General features: G+C 37.3%; 3 protein-coding genes across 3 annotated transcripts; 2 read left to right on the top strand and 1 right to left on the bottom strand.

Annotated features, from left to right (window-relative positions):
• LOC123866721 lies at nucleotides 1-15,870 on the top strand. Its single transcript, XM_045908401.1, has 11 exons — nucleotides 1-12; nucleotides 473-861; nucleotides 946-976; nucleotides 1,485-1,651; nucleotides 2,024-2,108; nucleotides 5,868-6,155; nucleotides 6,583-6,749; nucleotides 7,478-7,532; nucleotides 13,697-13,891; nucleotides 14,552-14,718; nucleotides 15,780-15,870. The coding sequence occupies exons 1-11, from the start codon at nucleotides 1-3 to the stop codon at nucleotides 15,868-15,870; spliced, it is 1,647 nt and encodes a 548-aa protein (XP_045764357.1).
• Nucleotides 15,871-18,710: 2,840 nt separating this feature from the next.
• LOC123867056 (drebrin-like protein) lies at nucleotides 18,711-20,709 on the bottom strand (the record flags this gene model as incomplete). The annotated part of the gene is made up of 4 exons (XM_045908894.1): nucleotides 18,711-18,896; nucleotides 19,659-19,825; nucleotides 20,015-20,575; nucleotides 20,656-20,709. Coding segments are annotated over 4 exons (852 nt in total), but the record flags the coding sequence as incomplete, so codon positions are not given.
• A 4,420-nt stretch (nucleotides 20,710-25,129) lies between these two features.
• On the top strand, nucleotides 25,130-27,553 carry LOC123867055 (cuticle protein 19-like). The gene is made up of 4 exons (XM_045908892.1): nucleotides 25,130-25,171; nucleotides 25,936-26,079; nucleotides 26,436-26,602; nucleotides 27,496-27,553. Exons 1-4 carry the CDS (start codon nucleotides 25,160-25,162, stop codon nucleotides 27,551-27,553), a joined length of 381 nt encoding a protein of 126 aa, XP_045764848.1. The 5' UTR covers nucleotides 25,130-25,159.
• Nucleotides 27,554-27,805: the final 252 nt, after the last annotated feature.

Here is a 27,805-nt window from a genome sequence, read left to right on the forward strand (position 1 = left end):
ATGATATCTAAAGTAAGTATCCATTGAATATAATAAATAAACATAATCGTAGCTTACAATTACTTAATTTCATTTTTTCTAACAAAAACAGGCTAATAAATGTGTATTGAACATGTTTTTAACCCCCGACCCAAAAAGAGAGGCGTTATAAGTTTGACGTGTGTATCTGTGTATCTGTCTGTGGCATCGTAGCTCCTAAACTATTGAACCGATTTTAATTTAGTTTTTTTGTTTGAAAGGTGACTTGATCGAGAGTGTTCTTAGCTATAATCCAAGAAAATCGGTTCAGACGTTTAAAAGTTATCAGCTCTTTTCTAGTTACTGTAACCATCACTTGTCGGGGGTGTTATAAATTTTTAATTTACTTCAATGAAGTTTATCATGTGACTTCATCACTATCAGTATCAATACAATTTATCTACCACACAATCACATTACTTAAATCTAACTGTTTTTTTATTTTTTATTTTAGGCTATCTTCTTTACAACAGCACTCCTATTAGTGAGTGCACAACACTACGAACAAGGAAATTATGGTCACGCAACATCTTCACAATCTATAATCCGTCACGACATTGCACATAATCAACATGGATATAATGTTCAACCAGCATACCATCAACCCATTGCTATTCACTCTGCCCCGGTTATTGCTCATGCTCCTGTGACCCAATACGTCGCTCCTGTACATCATGTTGTCCCGCTTACTCATCACGTTTCACCAATCACATATAACGTTGCGCCTGCTCATCGCTATGCAACTGTTGCACATGTTGCACCCGTCACACATAATATCTCTCCACTTTCTCATTACGTAAGACCTCAACATCACATTTCACCCATAGCTTATCATGCTAGTCCCATCATTCACCAAGCTCCTGCTGCAATATCTAGCTACGCCACTCCAGCCATAACTTTACAACACTCCAACCATTATAATCAGCATCAATATGCCCATGGTCACCAGGACTACTACGTAAGTATTGTTTCATTATAATGCCTATTAAGTAGTTTCAAACATTTTAATAAAATTAGATTTCAATATTCTAGCGAAATTTTACATTTTACAAGTAACTAAAATCTTCAATTTATATTTTTTACAAATCAAATATTTTCATTAGATAGTTAATGCTCAGGTATAAAGAATAAAATTATTAATTAGATCTTATTTTTTTATGTAAAGCTCAATATATCGGAGACTACCGCCATCACGCGAAAAAAAAAAAAACATTTTTAACTGAGCCCTAAATTGAAGTTTGATAGTTTTTTGTTTGGAAAATCTGTAAGTTTTAAAATAAGCATTGTCGAACGGTTTTTTATTGAAGTAGATATTATTTGAAGTATTACATGAAAAATCAAGGCATTCCTACGGTTAAGGAATTTATGATGAACCTATGTGAATACATATTTTTGATGCTAACAATTAAGCCAGGATCTTATGTTATGAATCTTTCAATAAAAAAATAATGTTGTTCTTCTTGTAGGCTCACCCAAAATACGAGTTTGAGTACAGCGTACAAGACACGCACACTGGTGACATAAAGTCGCAGCACGAAGCTCGCGATGGTGACCATGTAAGCGGCTTCTACAGCCTGCATGAACCTGATGGTTCCGTACGCACAGTACACTACAACGCTGATGGACACAATGGGTAATGAAATACTTTATCTTCATACTAGATGATGCCCGCAACTTCATCCGCGTGGATTTATGTTTTTCGAAAGCCCGTGGGAACTCTTTGATTTTCCGGGATAAAAGTAGCCTATGTGCTAATCCTGGATCTATCTCCATTCCAAATTTCAGCCAAATCCATCCAGTAGTTTTTGCATGAAGGAGTAACAAACATACACACAAAAATTCGCCTTTATAATATTAGTGTGAAGTGTGATAGTGTGATTCACACAATGCCATATTGTCAAGAGTGAGAACATAGTGGGTGAAAATGCCTGGCACATTATCATTTTATGTAGTAAATATTGATTGATAGATTCTGGGTTCTTCTAACATCTTTTTGGTTTTTCAGATTCAATGCTCAAGTTGAACATACCGGCCACTCGACACACGTCCAGCCAGCTACACATTACGCTCCTCAGTATGCTCTTGCCCATCACCATTAGGATCATAGATTGATGAAAATGGACAGAATGGAGTACATGTAAAACTTCATCTTCATATTCATTGTGATCATCATTTTCCGTCATATAAATAAGATAATTTAGTGCAACGAATTTAATAAATCTAGTCTAATAATAATTATACACTTGTCTTTTCACTTTCACCCATCATGAGTCTGACTCATGATTTACTAAATCGTGAGTGTGAGTGTTAGTCGATACCTTTATTATAAGTTCTTAAGTATGTCTGTTTGTTTTTGTTATTTTTTAACGCCTCATTTCCTAGTAAGATATCATATTAGCATATACTTATAGTAAAATAAAAGAAGACTTTTTGAAAAGGGTAACTATAAGTTTATACTATAGGTACAATAAGTTTTCTCGCTCTTCTTTCTTCAGTAGAATCTGTTTGAATCATTGATCTATCGTGGATCTATCTGACTGAATATGTCTTGACGTAGCAAGTGATACAACGTGAAATAAAGTTATTTTTGATGAAGAGTATTTGTAGGTCTACGTTGATGAATTGAATTTTAGAATATATCAAGGTACAATAGTAATTGAACCTTTAATTAGTGATGACTCTATAATATAAGCTACTGAAAATAATGATTTTAAGCTTATTTCGTAGTTTGACGATATTTTATATTGTAGATAACTTTTATATTGAAGATGAAAACACTAAATGCATCGTGGTATGTCCCCGTTATCTACAAATGAAAGTATTCAAGTTCCATAATAATATGACTGTATACTTTACACCAAAAATTTAAGAATGAGTTGATACAAGTAGAATTGACTACTAATCTATACCAAAAAACTAAAATAACTAGGTTAGAAGTTAATAAGATGTTAGTATAATTATTATTGTTAGTGTTATTGCTAGTATTGTATTGTGTAGTAGGCAAGGTTAAGGTTAAGTTATAGTTCTATGGCGTCACCCGGTTTATGGTCCTGGCTAAAAATCAGCGCTGTATGCTGTGTTTCAAGGCATACAGCATAATACTGAGTCGGAACTTTTTTCGGGTTGTACCACACATGACACAGTTTATTCTGACGCTTCAGGCTTGCTGGATTCAATGCTCTAGTGGAGAAAACGCTGGGATAATCAACTCTTAGTTATAAGTTGTAACGTGTGGCACAATTTAAGATATAAACGTTTTTCTTTAAACGCATTTTTACACGAAAAAAATTTGATATTTTTTCACAAAAGCTTTGTTTTCTTCTCCAGAAGTATCCATATTAATATTATAAATGCGAAAGTGTATCTGTTTGTTTGTTTGTCTGTCTGCTAGTTCATTCGTTTAAGCGATTTCGACAAAATTTGATACAGAGATAGCTTACATACTGGGGGAGGGCATATGCTATTTTTGTGCCAGGAATGCCCACGGTATTTTTAAAAGACCTAAATCAACATGAACGAAGTTGAGAACATTTACTTACTCATAGTACAGGGATAATTTGCTAGCTAGAGCTAGAGATAGTCTTGTAGCAGGATAAAGACAATTTTTTATCCAAGAAAATCAAAGAGTTCACCAGAATTTTTAGAAACCTAAATCAACGTGGACGAAATGTTTAACTTATTTCAATTTATATCGTAAACTAACTGATACCCGCGACTTCGTTCGCGTGGATGTAGGTTTTTTAAAATTCCCGTGGGAACTCTTTGATTTTCCGGGACAAAAAGTAGCCTATGTGCTAATCCAGGGTATAATCTATCTCCGTTCTAAATTTCAGCCCAATCCGTCCAGTAGTTTTTGCGTGAAAGAGTAACAAACATACACACACACACACACATACAAACTTTCTCCTTTATAATATTAAAGTGTGATGAATTGATCGTCTTCATCATCATCATCATCATCTTAACCCATAGCGCTCTTTTAGGGATCCGTATCCGAAAGATGCCAACAGGAACCTATTACTAAGCCTCCGCTGTCCATCCGTTCATCCGTCTCGATCATTAACACCCGATCCAAAAAGAGGGGTGTTATAAGTGTGTATCTGTGTATCTGTCTGTGGCATCGTAGCTCCTAAACTAATGAACCGATTTTAATTTCGTTTTTTTTGTTTGAAAGGTGGCTTGATCGAGAGTGTTCTTAGATATAATCCAAGAAAATCGGTTCAGCCGTTTGAAAGTTATCAGCTCTTTTCTAGTTATTGTAACCTTCACTTGTCGGGGGTGTTATAAATTATTAATTTACACTTGTTTGATTTAATCAATATAACAATTTTATCAATATAACTTATAGCTAAACTCTATAGCTAGACTCTATCTGTCAGCAAGCAGTATCTCGTGAACCATAATAGGTAGAGAGTTTAAATTTTCACAGAGAATGTATTTCTATTGTTGCTATAATAAGAAATAATAAAAATTATACAACCAAATCCAGCGCTGTATTTTTTTTGTGTATGGGCAAGGCATACAGCATTTATGCTGAGTTGGGACCTTTTTTTCGGGTTGTGCCACACATGACACAGTTTATTCCGACGCTTCTTCTGCTTGAGATCTTTTGACTTTAATGACTAACCTAACTCGTCAGTAAAATTGGTAATGTGAGGTATAGCTTTCAAAAATAAAAGTTTTTTCTTTTTCTTACTTTCTTCTTTCTTTCATATTTATAACACTTGATATTTTCGTCACTCACATCGTTGTGTGGAAGAGAAAACATCTAGTTAAATAAATAAATAATTAATTTATACTAATAATAATAATAATCATTTGCTATGTTAGACTGTACACTTACCATTACGTGCGTGCATATACAAAGTTAGCTTGCATCCCCGGAAAGGATATAGGTTACTTGTTATCCCGAAAACCAAAAGAGTTTCCACAGGATTTTAAAAAAACCTAAATCCACATGGATGAAGTCGCGGATAGGTTGCATCCTGGGCATAGGCTTTTTTATCCCGATTCACGCCGTTAGCACACTGATGCATTTGCGTACGGTAATGTGACATTTATGAAAACGCCTTTATGTCAAAGGCATAAAAGCCTTAATAGCTTCGCTACCCCACGCGAATACTTTGGTGTGCTAAAGGCGAAAGTTTCAGTCAAAATTTCACCGATACCAAGCGATGCAGGTTCAATTAGGTATTAAGCTTATGTAATTTGCAAGTGTAACAATCCGAAATTCTTAAACTTGTTTCCAGATAACAATTTCGAGTATGAGATCCAGTTTAATACGTAACATATCCACTATTGAGACATACCAGGGCATAGTGATTTTTAATATAAAAGGCCTCACTGGATTTGAATATGTATCATTCGCTTACGAAGTTCAAACCTAAAAATACAAATATGATATCTAAGGTAAGTTAATTATACTTTCGAACAGCTTACTTTTTATTGGAAAAGTGCCCTAAAATTTGAAAGAAAATCTATGAGACATTTTTAAATTTTTTTGTTTACCCGTAGATACATTGTACAGTTTAATATAGCATCTGAAATCTAAAAAAAGTTAAATCACATTAGATTTATCCTGCGACTTGGTCCGTGTAATATAAATTTGTAGCCTATAGCACATCCCTAGGTTATCAGTGAAAGAATTTTCAGAATCAGATCAGTCTATAGTTCAGGAGATCACCTACCCCCTGCAACAAAACTTACAAACTTTACCTCTTTATAATATTAGTGTAGCTATCAAAAGAAACTGATAAAACTATCAATATAGCGAATTCTACCAACAAATACTATTTTTGCTTTTTTTTAACAATTTTTTTCATAGATCTAATTAATTTTCCTCTCCACAGTTCCCCGTTTTCGCCGCTGTGCTGTTAGCAGCCAGTGCGCAGCATTACCAACACCAACAAGGCCACGCAACATCTTCTCAATCCATCATCCGTCATGATATCTCCCACAACCAACAAGGATACAGTCATGCACCAGTAGCCATACACGCTGCCCCTATTGTTCACCAAGCCCCTATTGTCCACCAAGCCCCAATTATCCAGCACGTTGCCCCTATTGCCCACGCCGCCCCAATTCAGTACAACCAACTTGGACACGGCCAAGGTGGACATGGACATGTGGACTACTACGTAAGTACAGAACATACCTATTACATAGAACAAGTATGCACCGGTATAATAATCTCTTCATTGGTTTTCGGAATTCAAAACAGGAAATGGAGCGTTTTTATCACCATGAAATTCCGTATTAGAAAACCTATCAAAATGGCATCCCATATTTGAGTAATACTCGTAAAAGTGGAAATAGTCAAGTAATTAGAAGAGACCGAGTGAAAAATTAACAGAATGAATAATATTAGAAAAGTAACGCCAACAAAGTAGCTGGTAAAGAAATGTAAGGATAGAAAAGTGTGGCAGAGTTTAGAAAAGGCCAACTTGACTATCAGCTGTTAATAAGTGATAATACAGTATGAACGTCATTATCCGAAAGGCCTATGCTATAGGTAAGACAAGCTGTAGAAAAATAAACCATAAAAATATGTATTCCTCTTTTCAGGCTCACCCCAAATACGAGTTCGAATACAACGTACAAGACACACACACTGGTGACATCAAGTCACAGCACGAAGCTCGCGACGGTGACCACGTAACTGGTTCCTACAGTCTGCACCAACCTGACGGTTCCGTACGCACCGTACATTACAACGCTGATGGGCACAATGGGTAAGGAAAAATAATCTTCAGATTCAAACTTGGTAGAGTCATAAGAGTCATACAACTATATGAAACAACGTACCAAATAATACAGAAGCAGGAATTTTATGAACTTTCTAGTCCACTCCTTTACCGGTTAAATTATTGTCAACCGGTAAAGGAGTGGACTGAAAACCGAAAGGTCGACGGTTCAATCCCCGCCCGTTGCACTATTGTCGTACCTACTCCTAGCACAAGCCTGACGCTTAGTTGGAGAGGAAAGGGGAATATTAGTCATTAAAATGGCTAATATTCTTTTTTTTTTAAACTTTCTATGTAGATCGAACAATTTAGTTCAAAATACACTGGTCCCAAACTGTTAAGTAATTCCTCAAACTCTTCTTTACCGCGCTTTTGATATCATTTATGACGTGATGGTAGTAATACGGGGTTATCTTCTAAAAGTTGTAATAAACTGGACTGTGTGGAGGCATTCAAAGGAGGAGGAGTGTGGAGGAGTTGCATTTGGCAGTTTGACATGCTTTATTTATCATCACACATACACAGTCACAGTGCTTAGCACGAGTGTACAAATTTTACATGCGTTGATCTCCTTCTGTGGTACTACTTACCATCATGCATGTTGCACAATTGCAAGATTCCATATATTTTCTGTTTATGGCTTTAAAACAGTCCCACAAGCATTTCATCTATTGCTTACGACATGAAAACTAATATCACCAAATTGTACTTTTCAGATTTAACGCGCAAGTGGAGAACTCAGCCCCATCTACCCACGCCCAACCTGCACCAGTGCATTACGCTCCAGTACATAGTTACCAACCTCATCATTAAAAACTTGATATCATATTGTTTTAAAGTAGTTTATTATAAGTTGATTTTATTATAAGAAAAATGTTTTACAAAATAAATCTAGTCGAAGTGTATTTTGTTACTTTTATTCCGTTATTTATCTATACTTATTTCTATACATCATTATAAAGAGGTAAAGTTTGTTTGTAGGGGGTAACCTCTGGAACTACTGAACCAATTTTGAAAATTCTTTCACCAGTAGAAAGCTACATTATTCCTGAGTATTTAATTAAAAAAAAATTATAGATCCCTATGAAAATTGGAATAAGCTACCCATGCGAAGCCGGGGCGGGTGGTTAGTTTTGAATAAACATTTACAAGTCAACTTACGAAACAGGAGAGTAGGAAAGAGATTAGTAATTACCATAATATAGTTATTTGTATAGTATATTTTTCAGAAAGCTTTTATAGCCTAATGGTTAGGATATCCGCCTCCTAATCGGAGGTTGGGGGTTCGATCCCGGGCACGCACCTGTAATTTTTCGGAGTTATGTGGGTTTTGAGTACCTAAATATCACTTGCTTTAACAATGAAGGAAAACATCAGGAGGAAACCTGTATGCTTAAGAGTTCTTCATAATGTTCTCAAAGGTTTGTGAAGACTGCCAATCCTCACTTGACGAGCGTGGTAGAGTACAGCCATAATCCTTCTCACTCTGAGAGGAGACCCGTGCTCTGTAGTGAGACGGCGAAGTGTTGATCATGTCATGGGTTGGTCATGTAAAATGTATCGATCCATTACCTTGGTAGAATCTCTTCAGTTGAACGAATGGTTCAGAAGTACGAGTAGATAGGCCGAAATTTTTTAAACCACAATGCAGGAGGTTGCTCGTGTAGGAATAATTAATCTTACATATTAGCACTTTATTAAAATAATACTTACTTGATGTTTTCAGCACACAAAACCTATTAGTAGAAAACGAAACAGTAATTTAAATAAACACTTAATAATTACATAATATGCATGCATGCTAATTTCATGCTAATCTGCCTGGCTTCGCCCGGATGAAATTGATATACCTAGTAGATAATATACATAATACCTACTATACATATAACAGTGTCTTTTTGACTGGGACATACAGCATGGGGAAATCCAAAACCACAGGGAAATTGTCTTATAAAATATTATATCTTTTTTGCGAAAATGTATTTGTCATAGTCAATTAGGGTTGTCTGTCTGTCTGTCCTGTCTGTCAAAAAACTTTTAAGGTACTTCCCGTTGCCTTAGAAACATGAAAGGCAGGTGCAAAGAGTAAAGGTATATATAGGACAGGTGGTAAGGCCTTAGAGGAAAAATCTGTCATCAATCTGGAAAAAACCGTGAATTTGTGGTTACGTAAGTAAATGTTTTTTCATATCATAAGAAAATAATTAAGTAAATATAATTTTGAGTATGTGTTAAAGTTACACGAAAGATTTCCTTATAAATATTTGAGCCCGTGCAAATTTGAAACTATACATTTTTTGAGGAAATCAAAGAAGGGATAATCATATTATCCTCTTAAGTTAATTTATTTCATTGATTAATGGACAGATTAACACACAATTAGGTCTCAACATCATTCCTCGATAAGCAAAAAAGAAATGATATACCAAAAGACGATTCACAAGAATCACCCAAAGTGCATTTAAACTTACAGTCAAGGGCTACTTAATTATTTTGTCATCAAAAAAAGAAGTGTGAACCACAAGCTACGCTAGATCAAATATCTACTGATAATGCACGAGACAAATTCAGCAGCATCAGGCAGCTTATAGAAATGGTAACAATGTCACTAGACTAAAGTCATTAATATTTACAGCACGCTTGATGCTGGTAATGTCACTAGCATTTTCAGTACTGAAAAACACGCATATTTGCGTCATGCATCTCCACCACAAACACATACATATAACCTATTAAAACACTCTGTGAAGAGTTTATAAACTGAAATCACTACATAAGATTTAGGTTTTAGTAAGTAACGTCATCAAACTACCTACTTTATTTTATTTTTCTAAGGGTAGGCAATTAGTTCTTGAAGCTCATCTCACAAGCCTTTTACATAAGTCTGCACGCCCATTGACTACCTACTGCTAAGTGAGCGGTCGCTTGTTTTCAACAGATTGGCAGCTTAGACGTTGAATTCGAGATGTTCGAAGGCTGCTCAGACATCTGAACAAAAGGATTTGAGCAATTCATAGCTACTAGCATTGGTAATTTTGAGCTTTTATTTAGACGCCATGGCTGCTAGTTAGGTTTAGTATAGTAGTGATTTAATTAATAAATCACTATTTTTCTATTTAATGGAATCAAATTTGTTAGTAATGAAATGAATGGATGAAATCAAATAAGCTTTATTATACACCAACACAAAAAACCCTAATTAGAACCTAGTCCAAATAATATAAAAAATGAAATGTATCAGTAGGTAATTATTATTGGTGTTAAATTTCATTTTTAACCGACTTCTAAAAAAGGTGGAGGTTCTCAATTCGTCGGAATCTTTTTTTTTAATATTATGTTTCAGTGAAGGGTAAACGTGTAATTTATTCAGGTTTATAGACAAAAATGCGATCCGAGAAAGTTTATCAAGTAAAAGTTAAGTACATTCAACTTTATGCAAGGGTTTTGGCCTTCATTTTTTAACTGATCAAGTGATAACTTTTACGTAATAAAAACAATTGCAACTTAAAAAACTCGTTTTAAAGTTACACCCTTAATAACTTCAAACAAGACCTTCTTGGTATAAAAGTCCGAGCTTTTCAAAAGTACTTATCTTTCGTTTACGAAGTTCACTACATCCCACACATATCAACATGATCGCTAAAGTAAGTGAACTTAATTAGAATATTATTTAAAATGCTCCATACAAAAATAGATTTGGTTTACCTGAGTAAAACATAAAGTGAAACAAGGAGGCGTCGCCAAACTCAGCTTGGGCCGGCTATAGAGGCGGAGCTATATGAAGCATATAAAATGGCAAAACGGGCCCTTCAGGCAGCTATTAAATCAGCCAAAATCAAGGCCCGTGAGGAGATGCTGGAGACTCTGGACACTGATCCATGGGGGCGCCCTTACCTCATGGTAAGAGGCAAACTTCGCCCTTCGGCGCCTCCGCTGACCCAGAGTCTTGATCCGCAGCTCCTGGAGGACGTGGTCTGCTCCCTGTTTCCATCTAGAGAGGAACACAACCCGCCACCGATGGCTCCGCCTTTTGCATTGCCTGACGCGGGCAACGACGATGACGTGCACGAAGTGACCCCGGAAGAATTGAGAGCAGTGTTGCGGAGACTTCAGGCCAAAAACACCGCCCCAGGACTCGATGGCATACCTGGCCGTGCCCTGGTCCTGGCCTCAAAGGCTCTTGAGCCTCGATTGTTAAGTCTCTTTAGCGCGTGCTTGGAGCGGGGCCAGTTTCCACTTAGTTGGAAGGTCGGAAAGCTGGTCTTGCTGAAGAAAAAGGGGCGCCCGGCAGATACTCCGTCTGCATATCGGCCCATTGTGCTGTTGAACGAGATGGCAAAACTCTTCGAGAGAATTGTAGCGGATCGCCTCGTCCAGCACTTGGCGAGTGTGGGGCCGGACCTGGCGGACAATCAGTTTGGTTTTCGCCGGGGGCGCTCCACAGTGGACGCAATCATGCGCGTGAGAACCTTTGGCGGAGGAAGCAGTTTTCCGGGGCGAGGTGGTGTTGGCGGTTTCTCTCGACATCGCGAACGCCTTCAACACCTTACCCTGGAGCTGTATCAGGGAGGCGCTTGTTTACCATCGCGTACCAAACAACCTCCGTCTTGTGGTTGGGGCTTATCTGGCGGATAGGGCGGTCATGTACCCGGGTCGGAATGGCTGGGGTCGGCGAGAGTGCTTGTGCGGTGTTCCGCAGGGGTCTGTCTTGGGACCACTCCTGTGGAACATTGGTTACGACTGGGTGCTGCGCGGGGCACTCCTGCCCGGCGTCGGTGTCACTTGCTACGCTGACGACACGCTGGTTACGGCGTGTGGCGAGACACACCGGCAGGCGACATTGTTGGCAACCGCTGGGGTTGCACAGGTCGTAGGGAGGATCCGGCGCCTGGGTCTCGAGGTGGCGCTTAACAAGTCGGAGGCGATGTTCTTTCATGGCCCTCGACGCGCGCCACCTTCGGGATCCCACATCATCGTGGGTGGCGTTCGCATCGACGTCGAGTCAACAATGAAGTATCTGGGACTCATCCTCGACGGCCGGTGGAATTTTGGGCCACATTTCAGGCACCTTCTACCCAAATTGATGGGAGCTGCGGGAGCGCTTGCTCGGTTGCTGCCCAATCTCGGTGGTCCAGACGCCTCCTGTCGGAAGCTCTACACTGGGATCGTGCGTTCAATGGCCCTTTATGGGGCTCCTGTGTGGGCGGAAGCTCTGACGGACCGCAACGTCGCAATATTGCGGAGACCGCAAAGATCGATGGCCGTCAGGGTAATAAGGGGGTACCGCACGATCTCCTTCGAGGCGGCGAGCCTCCTTGCCGGATGTCCACCCTGGGATCTTGAGGCAAAATCTCTCGCCTCCTTGTACCAGTGGAATAAGGAGGTGCGCGGGCGGGGTGAGTTACCGATGCCCCAAGAATATGCGCGGCATCGCTCCCAGCTCCGAGGGGTCTTATTAGTGGAATGGAGGGAGCGGTTGGATAATCCCAGCGCAGGGCATGCCACGATAGCGGCGGTAAGGCCTGTCATGGAGGATTGGCTGGGGCGCCAACATGGCGTCCTAACCTTCCGGCTGACGCAGATACTTACCGGACATGGTTGTTTCGGTAGGTATCTGCATCGCATAGGTCGGGAGCAATCGCCCGATTGCCACCACTGTGAGGACAGCCTTGAGGACACGGCGCAGCACACCCTGGAGGAGTGCCAAGCTTGGGCAGAACAGCGCCGTACACTCGATGCGGCAGTTGGTGTTGGTGGTCTCTCGCTCCCAAACATCGTGCAAGCGATGGTTCGGAGTGAAACAGCGTGGAGTGCCGCTGCCTCCTTTTGCGAGGAGGTGATGTCTGCAAAAGAGGCGGCGGAACGTGAGAGGGAAATTTTGATGGTGGATCCCTCTCGCAGGAGACGCAGCGGGCGCCGAAGGGCGAATGATGACCTCCGGCCTCCATGAGTTGCCGACCTGCGGTTGACGGGCGTAAGGGGCGTTCGTCAGCCGATACATAACCAGGTCAGGAGGTAGCGCGCCGTGTTCCGGGTGCGCTTCTGAGACGGAGCTGGTAGCAGCCAGCCTAGCGAAGGGACCCGTCCGCTTGGCGGCGGGTCAAGTCCTGGCGGGAGTGCGGTGAATACTACATTAGTGATACCCGCGCAACCGCCAGTCCGTTGAGGAACAAACACAGGTTTTAGTGGGTGCAAGCCCCACATAACCCCTCCGTTCGTTTCCCCTGACGGAAGGGTATGCGTTAGGCATTTCCTGTGTAAAAAAAAAAAAAAAAAAAAAAAAAAAATACGTTAGATTCAACACATATTTCAGCAGTTAGAAGAAATCAATTAATGTTTTACCTGTAGTTATCATTCTTACCTTGAAGGCACTTCTGGATTCCGTTTTCACCGCCAGTTATAAAATTGGAACCTTCAAAAGGAGAGTGAATTGGCACCTTTTAAGCAGGCACGCTCCACTTAAGGCTAACTATTTGTTTAAATCAAGATACAAGCTCTTGACTGTAATCTCACCTGGTGGTAAGTGATGATACAGTCTAAGATGGAAGCGGGCTAACCTGGAAGATACCCCTTTGGTTTCTACACGGCATCGTACCGGAACGCTAAATCGCTTGGTGGCACGGCTTTGCCGGTAGAGTGGCAACTAGCCAAGGCCCAAGACCAGACCATACCAGAGATTTAGATTTTATAAAATTTGCCGCCAATCGAACCCGGGACCACCCATTAATAAGATCACAGCACTTACCACTGCGACAGGTAGGTATTCTATTAAAATGTTTTAAATAATTGGAACCTTTTCGCTACAGATCCTCACCTTCACGACCCTGCTGATGGCAGTCAGCGGGCAGCACTACGCACATGCACCGCACGGACATGCCACGTCGTCTCAGTCGATCATCCGCCACGACATCTCCCATAATCAACACCAGATCCAGTCAGTGCACGCTGCCCCTATCGCCTATCATCAGGCTCCAATCGTTCACTCTGCTCCCATCATCCACTCTGCTCCGGTCGTACACTCTGCTCCTATCGCTTACCAACGGACTCCAATCATACACTCAGCTCCCATTGTCCACGCCGCCCCATTGTATCAAAATCAACGCGCATACTCTCAAGGACATGAAGAATATGTGAGTACAAAAACTCTCTTATTCTCTACGGCCCTAATCAGATAACTTGAATTAGTCATGACGCATGACTGCTACAATACAATAAAGATTATTGAATTGAATTGAATGGTTGACTACCAGTGAATTGGCAACTGCTAGATACAGGCCACTGCATGCGACTGTTTGAAGTTTGAACCACTTATGACTGACTAATTCAAGGGGACTTTATATATGGCTGATGTCATTCGTTTATCAAAGAAACTTATACTTTTTTTATAACGAAGTACCTACCTAAATTCCAAATCTTTTTTGACATTTATTGAAGATACGTTTCCTAATTCTCAGAGGCATCGAAATAGGTCTAAAGAGTATTTATAGGTCAAAACTTAACTGTAGTGAAATGGACACCAAAATTCGATTAAATAGCACAACGACCCACAATAGCTATTTGTGCAAGTTAAAGTTAAACATATTTATTTCAAATACATGAATTATTATTGTTCGTATTATAGAAGAATTGAGGGAAGAGCGAACTTCAAAACTGTACCTATTATAATAAATTATGCCTGGATCTACGCTAGTAGGTATCTTTGCCACCACATTAGATATTGGATACGGCCAGTATATACCTGAAGGCTTTCTAACGAGTAATAATTAGCTTTATTAACTGCTTTATTTCAGGCTCACCCCAGATACGAGTTTCAGTACAGTGTAGCTGACACCCACACCGGCGATATCAAGTCCCAGCACGAGGCTCGTGATGGCGACCACGTGACCGGCTCCTACAGTTTACATGAATCCGACGGCACCGTCCGTACTGTACATTACAGTGCTGATGATCACAATGGGTGAGGCAATCTGTCATCATCATCCATCATTAGCTCACATCTGAGAATGGGATCTCTTCTCAGAATGAATGAGAAGAGATTAGACCCTAGTGCGCCACGGTGCTGGCCCAGTGCGGTTTGGGAGACTTCATACCTTTGAAAATATTACGGAGAACTCTCTGGCATGCAGGTTTCCTCAAGATGTTTTCCTTAAGCTTAGTGATATTTAACTACTTAAAACGCACATAGCGCCGAAAAGTTAGAGCTTCATGCCGGGATCGAACCCCCGACCTAGGAAATAGGAGGCCAACCTCTTAATCACTAGGCTATCACCACTCTGAAAAGTAGCAGATTTTACATAATATGCTGCATGCGCTCCGTATATTAGCAGAAAATCAGCGTTGGCATATCAGACAAGCATCCTAGCTGCCACGCCGTGCCAATCTCAAGTCTGAGCTAAATCCTGAACTTGTTTTACTTATCACTTCAGACTTTCCAATATGTACATTGTACATATGCTTTCGAGCAAAAGTTACCGGAAGTATTACAAGTTTGACACGTGCAAATTCTTGCTAAATAAAATATGATCGTCAAATATTAATGGAAAAGACGTCATGATATAAACCTGTTTGTAGGGTTCCGTATCCAAAGGGTGCCAACGGGATCCAATTAATAAGCCTCCGCTATCCGTCCGTCCGTCTGTCTGTCTGTCAGCGGTAGCAGTGTAATAGGTAGAGAATTGAAACTATCACAGAATGTGCATTCCTATTGCCACAAATAATAATAAGATCTACCTACCTGCCAAATTTCATGATTCTAGGTCAACGGGAAGTACCCTATACTTCTTGACAGACACGACGCACGGACGGACAGACAGACAGACAACAAAGTGATCCTATAAGGGTTCCCTTTTTCCTTTTGAGGTACGGAACCCTAAAAATTAGAAAACTGCTGCCATGAAAATTTAAAAAAATTATAAGTGTTACCTCTTGTACGATGGGACGGAAACCTTCGTGTGTGAATCCGACTCGCACTTGACTGATTTTTTTGTTATTATTAAAGATATCGTTATTTTGTTTCAGCTTCAACGCCCATGTTGAACGTTCTGGACACGCACAGCACGTCCAACCAGCACCTCAACATCAACCCCACTATGTTCTAGCTCATCATTAAAATTATACCCAATCCTCTAAAATAGTTCATATACACATAGCATCAATACCAAAAGTAGTTCTCTTACTCACAAAGAGCTGAAAGCTTTTGACTTGCTATGTCCTTTTGTTCCTTCTCCTTTAATGTAACGATTAATAAATATCTAGTCTAGTATTCAAGTAGCGATCTACTTCTATGTGCAAATAAATAAACAAATTTACTATATATTTCGTATTTCACTAGAAAATGACATCCCATTTTTCCTTACTCATTAACAGCTATAGAGCATAAAGTCATTATAAGTATTCATAATTAATATTCACATTAATAGGTAGGTATATAAGCCAAGCCTTGAAGCCTATGTGTTATTACATAAAATTGATCTGATTACTTTCGAACTTTTAGCTGGGTTCTAATGAAGCTTATGCAACCGAGAATGTTAGTCATAGCTAATTAACGACTCATATGCAAACTTTGCGACTTTTTGAAGCTTTTTATTTGAAAACTATAAAAATATATAATGTAATAACTTTCAATGTTTCAATTTAGGTTTTTTGCGTCTTTATTTTAAATTCTTCTCATCTTCCATAAAAAAATCCGTAAACTGTTACAAATATGTAGATTTTTTTTTGTTTCTTTTTAATGTATGTAAGTAACTTATATTGCAGCAATGGTTTAAATCGAAAACGATTACAATTTTTTTATTATGTTACAATTTCCACAAATGAAAAAAATGTTTTTTTTCGTTTATTTTTAAAATCATCACTCGCTCTACACAGTTTCTATTTAAATCTTTAAACCAGTGTATCTGTAAAACTACAATTTTTTATAGAAATCTGAAAAACCACAGACGCATAGGTATATCAAAACTTAAATTACAAGTTTATGATTACACCTGAATTATTGTAAACGCTATAAATATTTTTCTTAAATGTAAATAAATATTATAATTAAACAAGAACCATAACGAGTCGACAAAATATGATATAAACCTGTTTGTAGGGTTCCGTATCCAAAGGGTGCCAACGGGATCCAATTAATAAGCCTCCGCTATCCGTCCGTCCGTCTGTCTGTCTGTCAGCGGTAGCAGTGTAATAGGTAGAGAATTGAAACTATCACAGAATGTGCATTCCTATTGCCACAAATAATAATAAGATCTACCTACCTGCCAAATTTCATGATTCTAGGTCAACGGGAAGTACCCTATACTTCTTGACAGACACGACGCACGGACGGACAGACAGACAGACAACAAAGTGATCCTATAAGGGTTCCCTTTTTCCTTTTGAGGTACGGAACCCTAAAAATTAGAAAACTGCTGCCATGAAAATTTAAAAAAATTATAAGTGTTACCTCTTGTACGATGGGACGGAAACCTTCGTGTGCGAATCCGACTCGCACTTGACTGATTTTTTTGTTATTATTAAAGATATCGTTATTTTGTTTCAGCTTCAACGCCCATGTTGAACGTTCTGGACACGCACAGCACGTCCAACCAGCACCTCAACATCAACCCCACTATGTTCTAGCTCATCATTAAAATTATAACCAATCCTCTAAAATAGTTCATATACACATAGCATCAATACCAAAAGTAGTTCTCTTACTCACAAAGAGCTGAAAGCTTTTGACTTGCTATGTCCTTTTGTTCCTTCTCCTTTAATGTAACGATTAATAAATGTCTAGTCTAGTGTTCAAGTAGCGATCTACTTCTATGTGCAAATAAATAAACGAATTTCCTATATATTTCGTATTTCACTAGAAAATGACATCCCATTTTTACTTCGTTTCCTTACTCATTAACTAAGTCAAACACAAAGACAAAGTAAAGACAAAGTCATTATAAGTATTCATAATTATTATTCACATTAATAGGTATATTAGCCAAGCCTAGAAGCCTATGTGTTATTACATAAAATTGATCTGATTACTTTCGAACTTAAGCTGGGTTATAATGAAGCTTATGCAACCGAGATTGTTAGTCATAGCTAATTAACGACTCATATACAAACTTTTTATTTGAAGCTTTTTATTTGAAAACTATAAAAATATCTAATGTAATAACTTTCAATGTTTCAATTTAGGTTTTTTGCGTCTTTATTTTAAATTCTTCTCATCTTCCATAAAGAAATCCGTAAACTGTTACAAATATGTAGATTTTTTTGTTTCTTTTTAATGTATGTAAGTAACTTATATTGCATCACTGGTTTTAATCGAAAACGATAACAATTTTTTTATTATGTTACAATTTCCACAAATGAAAAAAATGATTTTTTCGTTTATTTTTAAAATCATCACTCGCTCTATACAGTTTTTATTTAAATCTTAAAACCAGTGTGTCCCTAAAACTTTTTTACACTCTCTTATAGAAATCTGAAAACCAAAGTCACATAGGTATATCAAAACTTAAGTTACGAGTTTATGATTACACCTGAATTATTGTAAATGCTGTCAATATTTTTCATAAATAAATAAATATTATTATTAAACAAGAACCAGAACGTGTCGACAAAATTTTATTGAGTTTAATTGATTCAAATGAGAATTTGCTTGAAGCGTATCATTTTGTAAACTTTATTATACCGGATGATCGTAAAATAATTAATGATCGGCAGTAAAAAAATATTACCGGAGAAAGTAAAGAAGCATCAGCTAGTACTGCAGTATTAATTACTGCATATTAATTAAGTATATTGGCTTCAAATAAATTAATGACAATATTTTTTTTATAATATATAACATCGTTTCATTCATAATCACCTAAAATAAAAATTTGTACATGGATATAAAGATGATGGATTATTTATGTCGTATTTTTAAATAGTGTTAAATAAAAGAAGGAGCAAATTATAAATCAGCATAATATTTATTTACACATTTAGTAACAAACAATAATAATAATAATTAGAGCAACAATGTTATAATAATAATTTAAGCACAATCAGTCTTAACTAAAGTATAAGTTATCAAATTAAAATTAATTTTCATGATGGCTGTTAATGTGTACGTGTTGACCAGGTGCTGAGTGCTTCACGATGGCATTAAACCTAAAATAAATAATATTATATTATTATGAGAAAAATATTAGATAAGTAGATATATAGGTATGGTAATTTTACTATTATCAATGAAAATTCATACTAATTATAAATGAAAGTGTGTCTGTTTGTCTGTCTGCTAGCTTTTCACGGCCCGACAGATTGACAGATTTTGATGGAATTCGGTACAGAGTTAGCTTATATCCTAGGGACGGACATAGGCTACTTTTTATCCCGGAAATGAAATAGTTCCCATCGGATTATAAGTCATATAAATCCACGCGGACAAAGTCGCGGGCATCATCTAGTAATATACGAGTATATTAGGTAAAAAAGAAGTAGTTATGATAATAGTATCCGGATCTAAAAAGAAGACATAAAAGTAGGACACTTGGTTCACATTTGTAGAGTGACTTTTAGACAATTATATATCATTTGCTGCAACGGTAAAGGAAAACATGGTGAGGGAACCTGCAAGCCTGAGAGTTCTCCATGATATTCTCAAATTTGTGTGAAGTCTGCCAATCTGCACTGGATAGAATATGGCCTAAGCCCTTCCCAATCTGAGAGTGCTCAGCAGCGGGCTGGCGATGGGTTGATCACGATGAAGAGGTTCTCCTTTACTCTCCTACATTTTTATCTTCTGTCTTACTCATCATTGAGTACAAGTTATCATATATGTACTATGTATGTATGTAATATGAACTTAACATGTCTAGGCAGGTATTTGTTTACTTTCAGTATACTTAGATGTAAATAACATTAAATTACCCATGGTGTTTGTCAGAAACATATTCCACAGTCCTTATGGAACCATCTGGTTCATGGAGAGAATACACTCCCTTCACACTGTCACCATCACGGACCTCATGCTGGTACTTATTGTCTCCGGTGTGAGGGTCCTCAACTTTGTATTCATATTGGTATTTGGGATAGGCCTGAAATGAGAACCATTTTGTAATAAGCTTTACGTATACATCGATGGCTTTACATAACAATATCATTCCACAATTGCTAGATCAAGTAATGGATTAGGTGTGATTTGAATAAATCAATAGAAAGTTAAGTAAGGTCCGGACATCCGTAAACAAGTTAGCGATTTAAATCAGAATAAGTATATAACTTACGTAATAGTCAATAGGCTCGTCGTGAGAATGAGAATCAACCTCATGGTGAGCTGGTGCTGCCTGCTCAGATTCTTGATACTGGTAGTGTTGAGATGGAACACGGATGTATTGAGCTTCTTCGTGTGATGGGACCTGGGCTGAAGGAGCTTCGTGTGAGACTGCAGGGTAATGCAAAGCTTGAATGTTGTTGCTATCGTGCTGAGACTGCTGGAATCTTATGTTATGTTCCTGGCTCGGATAATACTGTTTATAAGCAACAGGTTGTTCGTTATAGTTGCCATTAGCTTCCTGTGACTGAAGTTCTTCATTTGCCAACTGGTAATGTTGAATGCTTTGTGATGATACCGCTGGTTCATGTTTAGCGGCCACGGGCAAAGACACTCGTTGCCCTTGGACTTCCTCCTCTTCTCGTATAGGCGCTGGTTCCAGTTTTCGAATATTGTAGGCACTTTGCACACTTGGATATTTATATTCCTGGATCTGTTCACGTTGCACAGGCTTATATTTGTAAACGTATTCTTGACCGTAGCAGGCCGTCACTGCGATGGCACAAATCGCAATCTGAAAAGAATAACACTAAGATTAGATTATGATTATATTGTTGTATGTGAAAACTGCTTCACTATCCATTTTAATCTCACTTTAGCTAGCATGTTGCTCTTTCTTCTAAGACTTCCGCAGTGAAACTGATGACTTAGCAATGGTGTATACCTCAATATATACCGGAGACGTTACGAGAAAGAATTGAATCAATCTGTTACCGCTTGGGGCGTCAAATTTGTAACCAGTGCACGACACTCCGTGTGACGTAATTTACGTAACCAATGTGAAGGTTGTCAGTGTACCCTAGATCAAAATGCTAAAAATTTAGGCCTCTTGATATTCCAGTACTTTTTTATGATCAGGTTTTCTCGACTTATCGTTGTCCTGGTGATATCCTAGTGGTTGAGACTTAGTAGTTAAGATATCGACCTTCCAGTCGGGTGTCTGGGGCTCGATTCCGGTCACGCACCTCTCATTTTTCGGAGTTAAGTGCGTTTTAAGCATTTAAATAGCACTTGCTTTAAAGGGAAGGAAAACATCGTGTGTAAACCTGCATGCCTGACAGTTTACCGTAATGTTCACAAAGGTGTGTAAAGTCTACCAATCCGCACTTGATCAGCGTGGTAGGCTATGACCCTTCTTATTTTGAGAGGAGACTCGTCCTTAGTAGTGAGCTGGTGCGGCGATGGGTGGTTTATGTTGATGATGATGAAGTGTAATTAATTATTTAGTTTAATAAGGCGTTCTAAATTTTTTTGATGTACATAAAACTTAATATCGACATATTGTATCCGACAAAATATTTTATTTTTTAAAGTTAAGTAACTTTTTCATGGTTCACGGCATTTTATGGTCTAAAAATCATATTAATCTTTAAACTATTTTAAATACAAAATTGTAAATGTAGACCGTATCGTAGCTGCTCTAATTTATTATCTTCTCATTTACATATTAGTACATGGAGATTGTGGCATTTACTGCCGCATAAAACACCCCGTCAATTTGAGATTTCTAAAACTTGTACAACATGCAAAATTCAATAGGTAGATATTAGTATTCAGATTTAACACAGATGTCCTTTTGTTTGCATTTAATCTTGTAGTTGTAGAGCAGACTTGGTTTTTATATTGCGGTACATTTAGGTATGTATATTGGGTATTATAACGATAATAATCTACTATTATCTCAAAATTATAAATTACTAGCGGATACCCGGCATGTGCTACGACGATAAAGAAAGAAAGTGCCTAATGCTTTTTTTGAGTCTAAAACTATCTTCGCGTTATTGTCTTTTTAATAAAACCTGTTTGGGGTACATCGGTTTGATAGTTTCTAAGTATATAAAGGACATAGGTAGGTACATACATTTTTTGATATAAGGTTTGGATTTTAAAAATTGATTTTTTTTTAAAAGATTGAAAAAAAATCATTCACTTTTGTAGAGCAATCTCAAACAAGTACCTATTAATCTCAATAATTATTATTTGTAATTTTTTACTGAACGTTTTATGGATCGACGTAATTTTTAGGGAAAAAAGGAAAAACGGAACTTGTCTGTCTGACTGTCCGTCTATCCGTCTGTCATGTCAGTCAAGAAAACCTATAGAGTACTTCGTATTGACTCATGAAATTTGGCAGGTAGGTAGGTCTTATAGCACAAGTAATATAAAGGAAAAAATCCGAAAACCGTGAAATATTGGTTACATCGCAAAAAAATGTGTTCATGAAAAAATAATATTATTAGTGTTTTCAGTTGTTTAAGTTAACTATAACAAGTGGGGTACCATATGAGACTTTACTACCTACATTCCTACCTACATTCTAAAACAGTGTTGAAGCAAAATGGCGAATAAAATACTCGAGTACGGACTCCTCGGTGCGCGAGTCTGACTCGCACTCGGCCGGTTTTTTTGCTTGGGTACCTAATTACAGTTTAGATGAATTTTACCTACTACTTATATACATCTTTTTTTCTAATCTTAACCAACCTTCATTGAAACCCATGAGACCATAGACGTGTCTGACTCGCACTTGGCTGGTTTTTTAATACATGTTGTAGTAATATATACATATAGTATGGATGGATATACCTATTAGATATTATTTAGATCTGTTTTGATTGCGATGGAAAGCGACCTCGCAGTGAATCATTATTTTTTACGAGTAGATATTGAGCCCTGAACTATATTTTTTTATTATGAAATGAACTTTTACAAAATAGTATAATAATACTAGATTTTTAGATTATAAAGTTAGGTATTAACTATTGTCAGCTCCAAATAATTTGTTATAATTATTATTATGCAAAGTGGGCGTGTAAGTTCAGAAGAATGAATCAGCCTAAAATATTTGAAACCTATAGCTTTAAACGAAAACGAATTTAAAAAAGTATATTTTTAGATTCTACATATAATCTATATACCTATGAATATTATATTATAACTCAAAATTTAAAAAACCCCGCCACAAAAACCTCTATAAGAAAACTAGAAAAGAGCTGATAACTTTCAAACAGCTGAACCGATTTTATTCGATTATAGCTAAAAACATTCTTGATCAAGCCACCTTTCAAACAAAAACAAACTAAATTAAATCGGTTCATTCGTATAGGAGCTGCGATGCCACAGACAGATACACAAATACACAAGTCAAACTTATAACACCCCTCTTTCTGGGTCGGGGTTAAACAATGGACCGAAAAACAAATAATGTCACTAAAATAAATCTACAAACTATGTAACAAATAACTTACCACAATTTTCCAAAAGTGTTCCTGAAATTCTAGCTTCCTAGTAATTTAACATTATAATTTCTCTGTTCACAAGATTTGTAAAGACCGTATTTTGTACAACTGACATGATTGATATCAGTTGATATCATTATTATTACCTCCTGACACCAAAATAGTACAATGAAGAATGATCGACGTGTGCTGTAGAGTATGCTGAAGTTTGAGTTGCTGTTTGAGTTACTGAAATTATGTTTTCCTGATCCTTCAAGATAGAGGTTACCGAAATAACGGAAACAGCTATTATAATTATTTATATTTGTAATGGAAATCATTGAATCATATTATTTTTTATTATGTTTTTACTAGGTTAATTTTAAAAATCTAAGTATTAGGGAGTGCCCGTTCAGTGTTTTTATTATAGATCTTCACGGGAACTTTAATTACATGATTATTATTAAATAATCGAAATCAGTTTCTACGGGCATAACGCATAACCGAGTAAGGTTTCTGCGGTAAATTATATTAGGTTCATTTTATATTTTTTATATGAGGTTAATTTTACATACTAGCCATTGAAGAAGTTTCACCTACTAAAATAATTATTTTCTATCATAATATTAAGTTCAAATAACTAAATATTAGTGCACTCATTAGTATGACTAGAGGCACATGCAATAATTACCCTCTTACGATGAACTTTGAGGCCGCTGCCACTAGCAATTTAACTTGCTGAAGTAAAATTGCGGAACTTACTTTCCAATGTAAAAACGTGCAGAAATTCACTTGCTGCAAGTGTCATTATAGTACAAGCGAAGTGGAAGTGGGTTGTCAGAGCTGACTTTGGCTTTTATTGCTAGTGAGCATTTGATTTTAGCTTACATTTCAGTTTCAGCTCGTAAACATACATAATTTTAAAAAGAAAAACAAAAGGTACTATAGGCCTCTTTTTTAACCGACTTCGAAAAAAAGAGGAGGTCCTCAATTCGTCGGAATCTTTTTTTTTATGTATGTTCCCCGATTACTCAAAGACCCCTGGACCGATTTAGAATTTTTTTTTGTTTAAAAGGATATACTGTGCAGGTGGTCCCATATTTTCGTGAAGATCCTTCGGAGATGGAGAACAGAACTCCTCAATGGATAAGAGCAAATTGCTCGCGATCAGTGTAATAGCTTAGTAAACAGTAGGGGTTTAACTGGGCATAGCATATTATAGTACAGTGGGGCCACTAAAAAGTGTGAAATAAAAAATGTTTACAAGAAAAATAAAACCGACTTCAAAAACTTCAAAAAATTTATTTTTCTTGTGAATTTTTTTTTTACTCATAAGTCATAACGATCTGTTGCTTGAAGATTGCAGTTAGCATCACCATACTTTCAGTTTCAGCAAGCATATTGCTCACACTCATAGTGATAATATGTCTTAATTCCAGAAACAAGATTTCCTCTAATCTTTTATCAAGATGTATCATAATCATAATTTAAATATTGCAGTAGGTAATTAGTAGAGCTGAAAGAGTAAGAAAGGGGAAATAAGTCATTAGTAATGTTAATTATACCATTGTAAGTATTGAAATACATTCCATTCTATCTACATTCCAGGACGCAATAACTTGCGTAATAATTCTTATTTTTAATCAGGTGTCAGTATTATATTGAGTTCAACTGATAGGCTTACGTTTTTTGCAAAACAATTGTAAACGAAGTATTATAGTAGTCGGCAAATAATAATTTTAACAACTAGTTAATATTAGAGAGAAATCAATATTACCTTGGTTAGTAACACTTGTTATCGATATAAAAGACGAGATTTTTATCTGAAACTTATCAGTTCATACCTGAATTTAGTATCCTAAACAAACAACTAATTCAAAATGTACTCCAAGGTATATAAAGGTTTTATAAATTATTTTTGATTTTGAAATAGTGACAAGTGTTAAGATCGTGTTATCAAGAAGTTTGGAAGTGCTTTTTTATGGATTTTTTTAACTTGAACAAAGCTTTATTGTTTTTTTGTTTCCAAGTTTTTTAATTGTTTTCTTGTACAAAGCGTTTTTTTAACGCAAACATAGGAGAGTTATATTACGAACTTTCAATAATACTTTTAATCTGAAACATTTTTATATATTCTGTTAATTTTGAAGCGACTGAACTTTTGACTAACCCATACCAGAAACCACAAATACTGTGACAGAAAGATAGGTATCAACAAAAGCAAAAAAAAAAACATAATTTGAAATTCAGATCGACCATAAAAGTGACAAAGATAACATTAGATAACTATTCACATTTTTACAGAGTAGCATAAGATATAAAAGCTTCGTCAAGCTAAATATAGTTTTTGCTAAAAGTGGTAATATTGGGGGTACCTAGTATAAGATTTGTCTGGGCAAATGTCTGAATTCGGCCGTGGCTAGTTACCACCCTATCGGCAAAGCCGTACGGCCGTTCCGGTACGATGCCGTGTAAAAACTAAAGGGGGTGGGTGTAATAAAAACTTCCATACCCCTACCAGGTTAGCCCGCTTCCATCTTTGACTGCATCATCACTTACCACCAAGTGAGAGTGCAGTCAAGGGCTAATTTATATACCTACAAATAAAAAAGGTAGGTTTTTAAGAGAACCAAATGTTCATTCAATTGTTTTTCAGGTGTTGTGTTTGGCTGCCCTCATCGCCGTGGTTGTCGCGCACGATCACGCACCAGCTTACTCTTCGCAGCACGTCTCCAAACATGATGGCAAACCTGAAATTGTGCATGTTGGACACGAGGGACACGGACATGTTGACTACCATGTATGTATTGTTAAAACGTCTTTTCTTGGTGTACTTCATAACTGAAGGTCGTGAAAGAAGTCAAATGCCTTCGTAGCAATGGTAAATAAAGCCTACCACTCTGTTTGGCCCTCGACTTATCTAATTGCAGCTGTAAGTAGAAGGATATTGACTCGACCTGGTTAGACCAGCAGCTGGGTGATCGGTTGTGTGATCTTTTGCTCTGCATCTTACCTACTTGTTACTAGGTAGGTATCGAGCAAAGTGACCAAAGTAACTAAAATTCTTCTGGAAACACTTTGCCGAAAGTCTCTTTAACCTTCCTGAAGCAGATAGCACAATAGCTATATAAATGTTGTGTGAATAATTGCTTTCAGACTCATCCCAAGTACACCTTCGAGTACAAAGTAGAAGACCATCACACAGGAGACATCAAGTCCCAACACGAGACCCGTGATGGCGATGTTGTCAAGGGACACTACAGCCTGCACCAGCCCGACGGTTCCGAGAGGAATGTCCATTACGAGGCCGACAAACACACTGGGTAAAGATACTAACTATTTTATAAGATAACCTAATGATCTCATCTGATTGTAAGTCAACTGAATGACAATGCAGTCAAAGATGTCGCGCTAAGTTGAAAGTTTTTTCATACTATCATGTAGAGATTTGCACTACCTAGCAAATATCAACCATAGCCCTACTAAAATTATTAATCCAAAAGTAAATCTATTTGTCTGTCCATCTGTGTGTCTGTTTGTTACATTTCACGGTTCATCCGTTAAACCAATTTTGACGAAGTTTTGTACAGGGCTAGCTTTCATCCCGGATATGGGCATAGATATATTTATAAATGACCAGCTAAATTACTACATAGACTACATTTTATCCAGAAAAATGAAGAATTCCCACGAGATTTTTAAAACCTGAATTCACGCGGACGAAGATGTGGCATCATCTAATTCTATACAAACTATATTCCTGGTAGAAATGTGATGAGCCTAAGGTGGGACCCGCTTACCTAGAAGATGCCTATTCACTCTTGTTTAAAAGATACCCGGATTGTAATTGGCAGGAAACAGTGATTGCGAAAGCGTATTTTAAACCTTAGCCAACTTGTTTGTTATAGCTACGGGACTCTTTTATTATCTACTAGCTGATGCCCGCGACTTCGTTCGCGTGGATGTAGTTTTTTTAAAAATTCCGTGGGAACTCTTTGATATTCCGGGATAAAAAGTAGCCTATGGGCTAATCCAGAGTATAATCTATCTCCATTCTAAATTTTAGCCCAATCCGTCCAGTAGTTTTAGCGTGAAGGAGTAACAAACATATACACACACACACACACACACACACACACACACACACACATACAAACTTTCGCCTTTATAATATTAGTGTGATAAATTTTTAACATTTCATTTTCCTTTGTTTCAGTTTCCACGCTGACGTGAAATTCGACGTGCATCACGTTCATCCCAAACATCATTTCTAGCTTAAGTATACGGAAACCAAATGTATTTAAGCATGTTGGATTTAGTATTGTTTTATACTTTTTGTATGAATAAAATATTTTTAGACATGTAAATTGTTTTTAAATCTTCTTAAATACTTACCTACTTAGATACCGTAAGCTACGTCAACAGTGCTTGACTAGAACTGCAGCTATTGAGTACATGCAAATACATAAAATGGTAGGTACTTCTGCTAATCGCAGATAATTGTAAGAGCTAATTTAAAAAAAATA

The sequence above is a fragment of the Maniola jurtina genome, chromosome 7 (assembly GCF_905333055.1).
Source record: "Maniola jurtina chromosome 7, ilManJurt1.1, whole genome shotgun sequence".
Lineage (NCBI taxonomy): Eukaryota > Metazoa > Arthropoda > Insecta > Lepidoptera > Nymphalidae > Maniola > Maniola jurtina.